Genomic DNA, 12,738 nt, shown 5'->3' with positions numbered 1-12,738 from the left:
TGACACAAGTAATTATAGACCTGTGAGTTTAACTTCTGTTCCAGGAAAATTAATGGAGGCACTGGTTAAAGAAGCACTGCAGGATCATCTAGACAAGACTTCAGTTATAGCTCGGACACAGCATGTTTTTGTTAAGGGAAAGTCTTCCTGACCAATTTGATTGAATACTATGATGCAGTCATAAAAGAACTGGATGCAAAGAATAACTTTGATATTATGTATTTGGATCTTAGAAAGGCTTTTGATACTGTTGCACATGGAAGACTGGTGCACAAATTGGAGCAGTGTGGCATTCGAGGCAAATTGCTGCTATGGATAAAGGGATGGTTGAATGGGAGAAGACAGATAGTGGTAATCAATGGACACTGCTCATCGTGGACTAATGTTATTAGTGGAGTCCCTCAGGGTTCAGTGTTGGGTCCCTTATTGTTTTCTGTATTTATAAATGATATTGATGATGGTATATCAAGCTTAATGTCCAAGTTTGCAGACGATACAAAGGTTGGCAGGGTTGTTAAGGACACTACTGACACTATGCTGCTGCAACAGGATCTGGAAAGGTTGAGCAGATGGGCTGAGAGGTGGCAAATGAAGTTTAACATTGACAAATGTAAAGAACTACATATGGGAAATGTGGCGCCTCCGTAGCCAGGTGGGCAGGAGCAGCAGTGCATAGCACATGCTTCTTGATTAGACCGGGGTTCGAGCCTGTGACCACCAAATACCGAGGATGCGGAAAGGTCAGGGAATGACCACCACATATCCCCGGAGCAATATGGCCTTAGTTGCTGATGCTCCTAAAAACCAAATAACAACATATGGGAAACAGCAACCCCAGAGGAAACATATCAGCTCCTTTTGTTCCTCTCACTGTTCTTCATTACTCTTAGGATGTGATCAAACAGATCCACATCCTAAATTCATGCTTCCAGGCGCAAGTTGTGGCTTTACCATTGCCTTATGCAATGGGGTAATCATGTTCTTATTCCTGCTGTATATTATCAACAAAATACCTGTATATTATCAACAAAACCCCATAAGCTGTCAAGCTAGTCTTTCTGCACGGCTTAGCAAACTTCATATTGACTGTTCAATTACTCCCCCAGGCCAGATTGTTTTCATTCAGCATTACGCTGAACTTGTTACCACACAGTTTGTATGTTAATCTGGGATTACTGCCATCCATATGCATTACCTTGCAGTTCAATATTAAAATTCAATTGCCACGTTAACATTAGTAGAGGCATACGATGCAAGAAAGCAAGCTTATCCAGCATCAGCCATAAAAAAAAAAAACCTTCCCATTTCACTTATCCTTTCATTCTAAATGTTTGTCTAGTTCTGACATGAATTTATTTAAGCTGTGAACTTCCGCAATGACACATGGATGCTTATTCCGGCAATCAACTAGCTGCTGGCTAAAGGCAAATTTCTGCACATCTATTCGACAATTGTCTTTCCTCAATTTCAATGTATGCCCCCTCAGGTTTATAATCTGAGCAAGAGGGTGAATCCTATTAGAATTGAGCCTGTTCAATCCATTCAATACCTTATACACTCAGTCAGACCCCTTCGCAGGTGCCCAGTCTCCAGATGCTGCAATTTGTAGAACTTAAGCCTTTCTTTGTATGAGCACCCCTTTTGTTCCCCTCACCAGTCTTATTGCCGTTCTCTGTACTCATTCTGACAACTCTAAATCCTTTGAAAAATGTGCCTTCCAGACCTGTAAGCAGTACTCAAGGTGTGGCCTGACCATTGCCTTATACAAGGGAATAATCACGCCTTATCCCTGCTCACAGAATTTCTATATATCATTAACAAAACCCCATGACCTTCTCTGGCAACCTGACTGTACTGCTCAGAAAACTTCATATCTGACTGCATTACCTGCAGATCTCTTTCATTCTCCAATACCCTGAGTGTAACACCACCCAGTTGGTATGTTACTCTGGGGTTACTGCTACCCATACACATTACATTGCATATGTCAATGTTAAATTTCAGCTGCCACTTCTCAGCCCATCTGCCCAAATTTTCTAGATCCTGTTGCAGTAGCACACTACCATTACTGTCATTAACAACCCTGCCAACCTTTGTATCATCTGCAAACTTTGACAGTAAGCTTGATATTAGCATTTGCATTAGTAGAGGCATATGATGCAAGAAAGCAAGCTTATTCAGCATCAGCCAAAAAAAAAAAAAAAAAAAAAAAAAACACACACCACTCCCATTTCACCCCTCCGTTCGTTCGAAATACCTGTCCAGTTGAGCTTTAAATTTGTTTAGGCTATCAACTTCAACAACACGTGATGGAAGTCGGTTCCACCAACCAACCACCCGCTGGCCAAAGGCAAATTTTCCCACATCTATCCGACATCCATCCTTCCTCAATTTGAATTTATGCCCTCTGAGGTGATTATTCTGAGCAAGATGAAGAATCCCATTGGCATTGAGCATGCTCAAACCATTCAAAGCCTTATACACCTCTATCAGATCACCTCGCCGGTGCCTAGTCTCCAGACTCTGTAATTTCCAAAACTTAAGCCTTTCTTCGTAAGAGCAACCCTTTGTTCCATTCACTAATCTTGTTGCCCTTCTCTGTACCCGTTCCAGCAGCTCTACATCCTTCTTTAAATGAGGCCTCCAGACCTGTATACAGTACTCAAGATGTGGCCTAATCATTGCCTTATACAAGGGAATAATCACCTCCTTATCCCTGCTAGAAAAATTCCTGTATATCATTGACAAGACACCATGAGCTACTCTTGCAGCTCGTCTGCACTGCTCAGAGAACTTCATATCTGCCTGCACAATTACCCCCAGGTCCTTTTCATTCTCCACCACTGTCAGTGTAGTATCGCAGAGTTGATACGTTGCTCTGGGGTTACTGTTTCCCATATGTAGTACTTGACATTTGTCAATGTTAAACTTCATTTGCCACCTCTCAGCCCATCTGTTCAACCTTTTCAGATCCTGTTGCAGCAGCATAGCGTCAGTAGTGTCCTTAACAACCCTGCCAACCTTTGTATCATCTGCAAACTTGGACATTAAACTTGATATCCCATCATCAATATCATTCATAAACACCGACAACAACAACGGACCCAACACTGAGCCTTGAGGAACTCCACTAATAACATTAGTCCATGTTGAGCAGTGTCCATTGATTACCACTCTCTGTCTTCTGCCACTCAACCATCCCCTTATCCATAGCAGCAATTTGCCTCCAATGCCACACTGCTCCAATTTGTGCAGCAGTCTTCCATGTGCAACAGTATCAAAAGCCTTTCTAAGATCCAAATATATAATATCAAAGTTATTCCCTGCATCCAGTTCTTTTGTGACTACATCATAGTATCCAATCAAATTGGTCAGGCAAGACCTTCCCTTAACAAAACCATGCTGCGTCTGAGCTATAACTGAATTCTTGTCTAGATGATCCTGCAGTGCTTCTTTAACCAGTGCCTCCATTAATTTACCTGGAACAGAAGTTAAACTAACAGGTCTATAATTACTTGTGTCAGCCTTTGATCCTCCTTTGTGAATTGGGGTTACATTTGCACATCTCCAGTCTATGGGTACCTCCCCTGAGTCCAAAGAAGCTCTCATAATCATGGCTAGGGGTTTGCTTACTTCCTTTGCTGCCTCCTTTAATATAACTGGATAGATCCCATCCACCCCAGGTGCCTTTTTTATGTTTATCCTCAACAATCTCTCCTTCACTTTCCTCTCAGTTATTACAAAATCATCCAGCTCACTGCCAATGTTTACTTTACCTACATCATTCTCCTTCCTGAATAACTCCTCATGCGTGAATGTAGATGCAAAATACTCGTTTAGATTGTTAGCCACCTGAGCAGAATCTTCAACTGTTGAACCATCAATATCCAGTGGACCAATCTGATTCATCCCTTTCCTTCTTGAGTTTAAATATGTAAAGAACTCTTTTCTGTTTTTCTTTGCATCCTTTGCCAAGGATTTTTCGTAGTCTGCCTTTGCCTGCCTAATCTACTTTGTGACTTGGTTACAGACCAACTTATATGTATCATAGGCTTCCATGTCACCCATTAATTTGTATGTATCCCATGCATTTTTCTTCTCTGCCACATGTCTCATTAGTTCATCTGACAACCATTTAGGTCTAAACCTTGAACAATATTTCTTAGTTGGTATGTAAAGCCTGGTAGCCTCCAAGATTAGTTCCTTGAATGCTTCCCATTTTGAATTTGCTGTTGGTAACATCATCAGTTGGTCCCACTGTATAGAATTTAAATACTGTCTCAGACCATCATAGTCGCCTTTACGAAAACAAAAACCCTTCCCTTTACCTCTGATGGTAGTTACCTCCTTGAGTAAATCCCACTTCAACACACTGTGATCACTGCCACCTAGTGGTTCATTTATCTGCAGATTCTTAATGCATGAAGAATCACTACTGATAATCAGATCAAGAGCTGACCGGGCTAGCCGGGTCGGTAAAGTGCCTGCCTAGCAACCCAAAGGTCGCGGGTTCGATTCCCGCCTAGGGCTGGATATCACGATGGTGCCAAACCAACCGGTTGGTTGGATATCCCGGCCACGATACACGAAGGAAGCAAGAAAAAAAAACTGGTTCCTTCGTGTATTGATCACATGATACGAAATAAATAAATAAATCAGATCAAGAGTATTGCTCCCTCTTGTTGCCTCACGAACATGCTGATGTAGAAAACCATCATCCAATAAATCCACAAAAGCCTTGCTAGTGTGCGAGTGACCAACCCACATATTCCAATCAATATCTGGGAAATTAAAATCCCCCATTATAAGACTCTCTGATTTACTGGCCCACTCTATTTCCCTGTACAATATCTTATTATACTCATCAGTGTCATTAGGCCTATAGCACACTCCTACTCTTAATTTTGATTTCCTTATGCTTATGTCACACCAAACTGACTCGACACTGCCCTGTCCATCGATGTCGACTGGCTTCACTTCCTTGGACTTTGTGTTTCTTAATTAATAGCATAACCCCTCCTGTCCTGTCTATCCTTTCTATACACATTGTATTCCCCAAATTCCAGTTCCGCATTACTTATATCTGTGTGACACCACGTCTCTGATATCCCAACAATATCTGCCCTTGATGTTTTGAGCAATACCTCAAATTCATCAAATTTATTTACCAAACTCCTAGCATTGGTGTACACGCAGGTATACATGCACCTGTTTCTATTCTTAGCTACCCTAACACAACCCATGTGTTTACTTGTACCGCAATGACTCCCAGCAGTCTCTGAAATATCCTGCATCTTGTTTTTCAGGCTTCTGTTCATTTCAATAGAAGCAGTGCAAGAATCAATTCCACCTCTGATAGTGGCTACTGTTAATCTATTAGTCCTTGTATCCCCCCCAACTAGCAGTTTTCCGACCCACCTAACACTGCCTCGACAGCATCAGCAAAAATTCTTGCACCCTTTCTATTTAAGTGTATCCCATCCCTGTAGAAGCAATCTCTCCTGTTAACAAGTACAGTCCAGGCTGAAAAAAATTCTACCCCTTGAGCCTTGCACAATCCCTCCAGGGCCGAATTGATCGACAAGGCTCTCATCATATACTTCCTCCTATCGTGTCTGGGCAGAATTGCAGACACTTTCAAATTCAACCCTAATTCACGGCTTTTTTCAACAGTGACCTGTACTTGCTAAGTAATTCCGCCGGTCTCCTATTCTTAATATCATTAGTAATATGTACCTTCATCAATATCATTGATAAATATACAAAACAACAATGGGCCCAATACTGAACCCAGGGGAACACCACTAATAACATTAGTCCACGAAGAGCTAATTTTTCCCAATCAACCATCATTTTATCCATTGTAGCAACTTGCCCTTAATGCCATACTGCTCCAATTTGTACAGTAGTCTTCCAATGCAGCAGTATCAAAAGCTTTCTTGAAATCCAAATATTTCATGATATCAAAATTATTTTTTGCATCCAGCTCCTTTGTGACCATATCATAGTATCCAATCAAATTGGTCAGACAAGACTTCCTTTTACAAACCCATGCTGTGTCTCAATTATTACTGCCGGCTTGTCTAGATGATCCTGCAATGCTTCTTTATGACTCCATTATTTTCCAAAGAACAGAAGTCAAACTAACATGTCTAATTTCTCATGTCACCCTTGGATCCCCCCCCCCCTTTATGAAGTGGAGATACATTTGCACATCTCCAGTCTGTGGGGACTTCCCCTGAGTCCAAGGATGCTCTCATAATTATGGCTAAGGGTTTTCTTACTTCCTTTGCCACATTCTTTAGTATAACTGGATAGATCCCATTCACCACAGGTGCTTTTCTTATGTTTAACTTCAACAATTTCTCCTCCACTTTGTTCTCAGTTAATAAAAATCATTTAACTCCCTGTTAGAGTTTGATAAACAAATCATTTAACTCCCTGTTAGAGTTTGATAAAGATCTGGCCCTCTCCTCCTTGAAGAACTCGTGTATGAATGTAGATGAAAAATACTCATTTAGTTTGGCAGCTATCTGAGAATGGTCATCTACAGTCAAACCATTGATATCAAATGGACCAATCTGATTCATCCCTTCCTTTTATAGTTTATATAAGTAAAGAAATGTTTTGGTCACTTGCTAATGTGCAAGTGACCACCTGTTCTTACTCTTAGTTACTCTAACGCTGCCAATGTATTTACTCGTTTCATGATCCCCAGCAGCTGGCTTTCCGGGCTGCTGCTCATTCCAATAGAAGTAGTGCAAGAATCATGTCCAACTCTGCCTGCTGCTACTGTTAATCTATTAGTCTGTGAATCCCTCCAAGCTAGTAGTTTTCCAACCCACCTAACATTGACTCGATAGCATCAGCAAATATTCTTGCACCCTTTCTGTTTAAGTGTATCCCATCCCTGTGGAAGCAATCTCTCCTGTTAACAAGCACAGACCCCGCTGAAAAAAATTGTACCCTGTGAGCCTTGCACAATCTCTCCAGGATGGAATTTATTGACAAGGCTCTCATCACATACTCCCTTTTATCATGTGTGGGCAGGATTGCAAACACCTTCAAATTTAACCCTAACTTGCAACTTTTTTTCAACATTGATATGTACTTGTTAAGTAAATTAGTGCCAACATGTACAATGATATCAGCTTTTGTGTCTTTAAAAGATGATATCTGCTCTACAACGTCATCAACTTTTGTTCCTGGCAGATATACCCCTGGTCCTATTCCATCTATCCTTTTTGCACAATATATTTCCCGTTTCCTTGACAAATGGGTCACTGACAATAACTAGCTCCTACGGGACCAGCACATTTTGCACTGAAGATTGCCGCTGTGTTGTCTGGTGCACAAGAGTGAGCTCTGACGTTCAGTTGGGCACGTCTTAGCCCATCAGTGAAATTTTAATAGCTCTTGTAGAGTACTATACTCTGATTACTGCCTTTAACCACCCTGCCAACCTTCATGTCATCTGCAAATTTAATCATTAAAACTGTTTTTTTTTTCATCAATATCTTTAATAAACACAGAAAATAACAGTGGATTCAGCACTGACCCCTGTGGAACTCTACTAATAACATTAGTGGAGTTCCCCTTGTCGACTACTCTCTATCTTCTCCCACTCAACTCATCACTTTATTTATAGCAGTAACATGCCCTTAATGTTACTGCTATAAATACAGTTTGTACAGCAGTCTCTTATATGGAAATTATCAAATGTTTCTTGAAAACAAAGTATACAATGTCAAAATCAGTTTTTTGCATCCAGTTCCTTTGTTACTTGATTATAGTATCCAATTAGATTGATCAGACAAGATTGCCCTTTAACAAATGTATATGTTGTGACTGCATTATAACAGCATTCCCATCTAGACAGGAATGCAGTATAATAGCATTCTGTCTAGATGGTCCTGCATTACTTCTTTAATCAATGACTTGATTATTTTTCCGGGAACAGAAGTCAAGCTTACAGGTCTGTAATTACTCATGTTATCTTTACATATAGTTAAGTTTGATGTGTAATGCTATTTCTGTTATCAAAAGACCCTTACTAACAACTATATGAACAAATAGAACTAACCGATTAAGATTTCCTCCTACTTTGCCTGGTTCAAGGTGCCATCATTATGTGATCATTTATAATACGAAACATTTCAAAAAATTTGTATAAGAAATAAGCAAGTAAATTTTGTATTCTGCATGCATGTGTGTGTGGATATATAAAGTTTGTGTGGATATATAAAGTGTGTGTGTGGATATATAAAGTAAGAAAGAAGAATGCTGCAAAAGGTGTATACAGCTAAAACCAATTATAAAAACAAAAGTAAGAGAGAGAGAGAGAGAGAGGAGAAAAAAAAAATTTGAGAAAAGGAATAATTCTTTTTTAATTTTTAATTTTTAAATTCGTAAATTTTAAATTATTTAAAAAAAATTTCTAATTAAAATAATTATTCTTTTCCCATTTTTTACTTCCTTCCCTTACTTTTGTTTTTCTAGTTGGTTTTAGTGTATTTGCTTTTTACATTGCTTTTCCTTCTTACTTTAATTAAACTTACATTGTGTTCTAGGCAACATATTGTTGAACATTCTAATGCTACTTCTTATGTTTGCCATTCTTTCTTTCTTTATTTATTTTTTTCTCTTTCTTAATTTTACTTTTCATTTAATTTACATTATGTTCCAGGCAAAATGTAGATGGTATCCTAAAGCAGCCTTTTATGTTTATCTGATCTTTTCTTTCTTTATTTATTTCTTTTTCCCCTTTTTACTTTTCTTTATAACTTATTGTTTATTTAACATGGTTGTTGTGAGTTGGTTTGGTTTGGACTGCTCATGCTGTCATCTATTTTCTGTTTACTTCTGATTTCTTAATTTAGACTTCACTTCACTGTTTTCTTGTCATTTTGGATTGGCACTGTAAGTGCTTAAGCTTTTTTTGTCTTTATTTCTTTACTGCGTAAGGGCCACTATTCTGCAGGTCTATTGTATCTGCAGGCTGACGTTAGTTTGTCAGAGGCGCCTCCGTAGCCAGGTGGGAAGGAGCAGCAGTGCGTAGCACACACTTCTTGATTAGACCGAGGTTCGAGCCCATCACCAAATACGGAGGATGCAGAAAGGTCAGGGAATGACCACCGCATATCCTGGAGCAATATGGCCTTAGTTGCTAATGCTCCTAAAAACCAAATAAGAATAACAATAGTTTGCTAGTTGCTGTTTGTTACATAGGTTTCTATAACATTTGAAATGCAATTTCCACGACCATTGTTGTCTTTCATCTTTTTGGTGATAAGAAACTCAATGGTTCATCTGTTCTTTATTTTTAGTTGTTTTTCATGGATGGTTTATGGTATCATGGATGGTCATCATCATCATCAGCCATTTTCAATCCACTGCAGGATGAAGGCCTCTCCAGCAACTTTCCAGTTCCTTCTGTTTTGAGCACTGGCCATCCATTTACTACTCAGAAACTCGTGAATTTCATCTATCCATCTCCGCCTTTGTCTTCCAGGTTTTCTTCTAGCTCCTCTTGGGTACCATTCTGTTATTTTTTTAGTCCATCTGTCATCATGTCTTCGAGCTATGTGTCCTGCCCAAGACCATTTTAGTTCTTTAGTTTTGATAAGAATGTCCTTTACTTGAGTTTGCTGCCTAATCCATGTGTTTCTCTTCTTATCTAACAGTCTGATTCCCAATATAATTCGTTCCATTCTTCGCTGTGTAGTTCTTAGCTTCTCTTCCATTCTTTTGGTGAGTGCCCAAGTTTCACTTCCATAAGTCATGGTGGGGAGTATACATTGGTTCATTATTTTACGTTTCAGACAAACTGGGATATTGCTCTTCAGTATGTGACTGTATTTCCTGAATGCTATCCATCCAAAATTTATTCTTCTCTTGACTTCCAGCCATTTATCATTATTACAGCTAATAACTTGTCCCAGATAAGTATATGACTCGACCTTTTCAATTACTGCTCCTTCAATCATTATTTCCCTTTCCGTGGCATACTTGTTCATCATTACTTTTGTTTTAGCCATATTCATCTTTAGTCCAAAATCCTTACTAACTGTGCATAACTGATTAAGATTTTCCTCTAATTCTTTGGGATCGTGGCTTATGACCACAATGTCATCTGCAAATCGTAAATGGTTTAGGTACTCTCCGTTCACATTGACTCCTTTCTGCGACCAGTCTAATCTTCTGAAAGCTTCCTCAAGGGCAGCAGTAAACAGCTTCGGAGATATTGTGTCTCCTTGTCGAACTCCTTTCTCGATTTTAAATTTGCTACTGTCTTTGTCTAGTCTAATAAAGGATGTAGCACTCTCATATATTTTCTTCAAAATCATAATATATGGAGTATCTATGCCTTGTCTTTCCAGTGCCCGAAACATTGCCTTATGCTGTATGGAGTCAAATGCCTTTTCATAATCCACAAATGCCAGGCATAATGGTATTTTATATTCATTTGCTTTCTCCATTAGCTGTGACATTACGTGAAGGTGATCCATAGTTGAGAATCCTGTCCTAAAGCCAGCTTGCTCTTTCGGTTGATTCTCATCAAGTATTCTTTCTAATCTGTTAGTAATGACCCTTGTGAACAACTTGTAGATATGGGATAACAAGCTAATTGGTCTATAATTTCCAATTTCTGATTTATCTCCTTTCTTATGCAGCAAAACTATGATTGCATTATTCCACTGCTTAGGCATCACACCTTTTCTAATGCACTTTGTGAAGAGCCTTGCCAGTTTTTGTGTTATGTCTCTTCCTCCCAATTTTAACAACTCTACAGTAACTTCATCTTCCCCCGGGGCTTTCCGATTCTTCATTTTCTTCAATGCATGTTCTACCTCATCAGGAAGAATATCGGGTATGTCGTATGTGTTGCTACTTTGCAATCCATGTTCCCAACTGCTGGTGTCATTCCCTCGCTCCTTGTATAATTCTCTATAGTAGTCTTCTGCTATTTGAATTATGCCTTCTCTGCTGTTTATAGGTACACCATCGCTATTCTTCAGTTTCAGTATCATTTGTCTTTCTGTATTACTGCTCATGGCTGCTGATTTAAATCCTTTGTTTTCCCTTAATGCTTGTTCTACTTTTCTTGTGTTAAATCTTCTTATGTCCTCTCTGAGTCTCTTTCTAATGGCTTTGCATAACTCAGTATACTCAATTTTCTCCCTGTCAGTGTTTTTCTTGCTCTTCATTTGTCGTCTTTGGTTCATCATGACAAGTGTTTCTTGACTAATTTTTCTTCTTTGGATTTCTGTTTCCCTATAGGTTTCTTGGGCTTTATCACTTTCAGAAAGTTGTAATATTCCTCGTCGATATCTTGGTCCTGAGCAGTCTGCAGAAGCTCAAACTTGTTCTTAAGTTCCAGTACATACTGCTTTTTCTCCTCCTCTGTTATTTCATGGATGGTACATTTACTTAAAATATTAAAATTTTTTTGGTACCTATTCTTTCCATGTTATTCTTTTTCTCAATTTTTTTCTTCTCTCTCTTACTTTTGTTTTTCAAATTGGTGTTAGTTGTATTTGCTTTTTTGCAGTGCTTTTCCTTAAAAAAAAAAAAAAAAAAGGTACACTGCAGCCATTATCAACCCACTGCAAGATGGAAGCCTCCTCAACAATTCATGTTTGAGGGAAATGGACCATAATCTGCCGTCCAGTGTGGGTTGGCATGCTCGTCCAGTGTGGGTTGGCAGATCGACCATATTTAGCAGTCAGGCTTGAGCCTCTGTCTACTCAAGGAGCGTGTGCTACTGCACTCCCACTCCTGACCACTCGGCTATGGAGGCTTTTCCTTATTACTCTCTTACTTCAACTTATATTATGTTCTAGGCAACATTTTGTTGGACATGCTAATGCTGCCTCTTATGTTTCCATTCTTTCTTACTTTATTTTTTCTCTTTCTTAATTTTATTTTTACTATAAAGGGATTTAGGGCTGAAAGCCTCAGACTACGGGAAATTTACTAGATGAACAAATTAGTGCAAAGCATTGTTTAGTTCATAGTAAATCACCAAAGTAGGTGAAATGGCATCATTTTTGTTACATCTCATATTGTGAACATCTTAATGAGTTACCCTGATATTGCACTACCTCTAATAAGCAATGCTTTGCCACTAGAGAAGACTAATGTTACTTATTCTCAGCGGATACTACCACCTAGGTGCCAACATTTCAAAGCATGTTTGCCTCTCATCAGTGGGTGAGTGGGTACCTGGGATGTAACAAAAATGATGCTATTTCACCTAGTTTGGTTATTTACTACAAACTAATATAATGCTTTGCACTAACTTGTTTTTTTTTTTTTTACTTTAATTTGCATATATATATGATATGTACTTTAATATTTGTTATTCAAAATAATCATTGGATATTATTTCCTGCCAGCAAATACTGTTCTTGAGTATACAATATTGGATTTGCCATCTTTTGCATCAGTTTTCACTTACCATAAGGCACTCTTGAAGTGGAGTTTCCTAAATGAAAGTAATCAACCAATATTAAGATTATTTGTGGTAAGTCCAAACTTTTTTTGCTATAATAAAAGCATTTCTGAATAATATTTGAAGGGATCAAAAATTCATACCATTTATAATATGTGGTGCACATTTCTCAGTGTTCGTTTAAATTATTAAAAGGCACATTAAAAAGGACCACAGTGTAAACTAATAAAATCTGTACTTCAACAAAAATCATATATTGTTATTAAAACTTATAACAGTTTAAT

The 12,738-nt window shown here is 38.6% G+C and overlaps 1 protein-coding gene across 1 annotated transcript in view; it reads left to right on the top strand.

The window, feature by feature from the left end:
• LOC150082373 (meiosis inhibitor protein 1-like) overlaps positions 1-12,738 on the top strand; it is a 183,615-nt gene that overhangs the window by 57,966 nt on the left and 112,911 nt on the right. The window contains exon 6 of the mRNA XM_090380496.1: positions 12,399-12,526. Coding sequence (XP_090236622.1) covers positions 12,399-12,526 — 128 coding nt within the window. The remainder of the gene's footprint in view (positions 1-12,398; positions 12,527-12,738) is intronic.

Source organism: Mastigoproctus giganteus, chromosome 8 (genome assembly GCF_048544385.1).
Source record: "Mastigoproctus giganteus isolate SK-2022 chromosome 8, ASM4854438v1, whole genome shotgun sequence".
Classification (NCBI taxonomy): domain Eukaryota; kingdom Metazoa; phylum Arthropoda; class Arachnida; order Uropygi; family Thelyphonidae; genus Mastigoproctus; species Mastigoproctus giganteus.
Note: the sequence above shows the minus strand (reverse complement) of the source record. Positions and strands in the feature narration are given on the sequence as shown.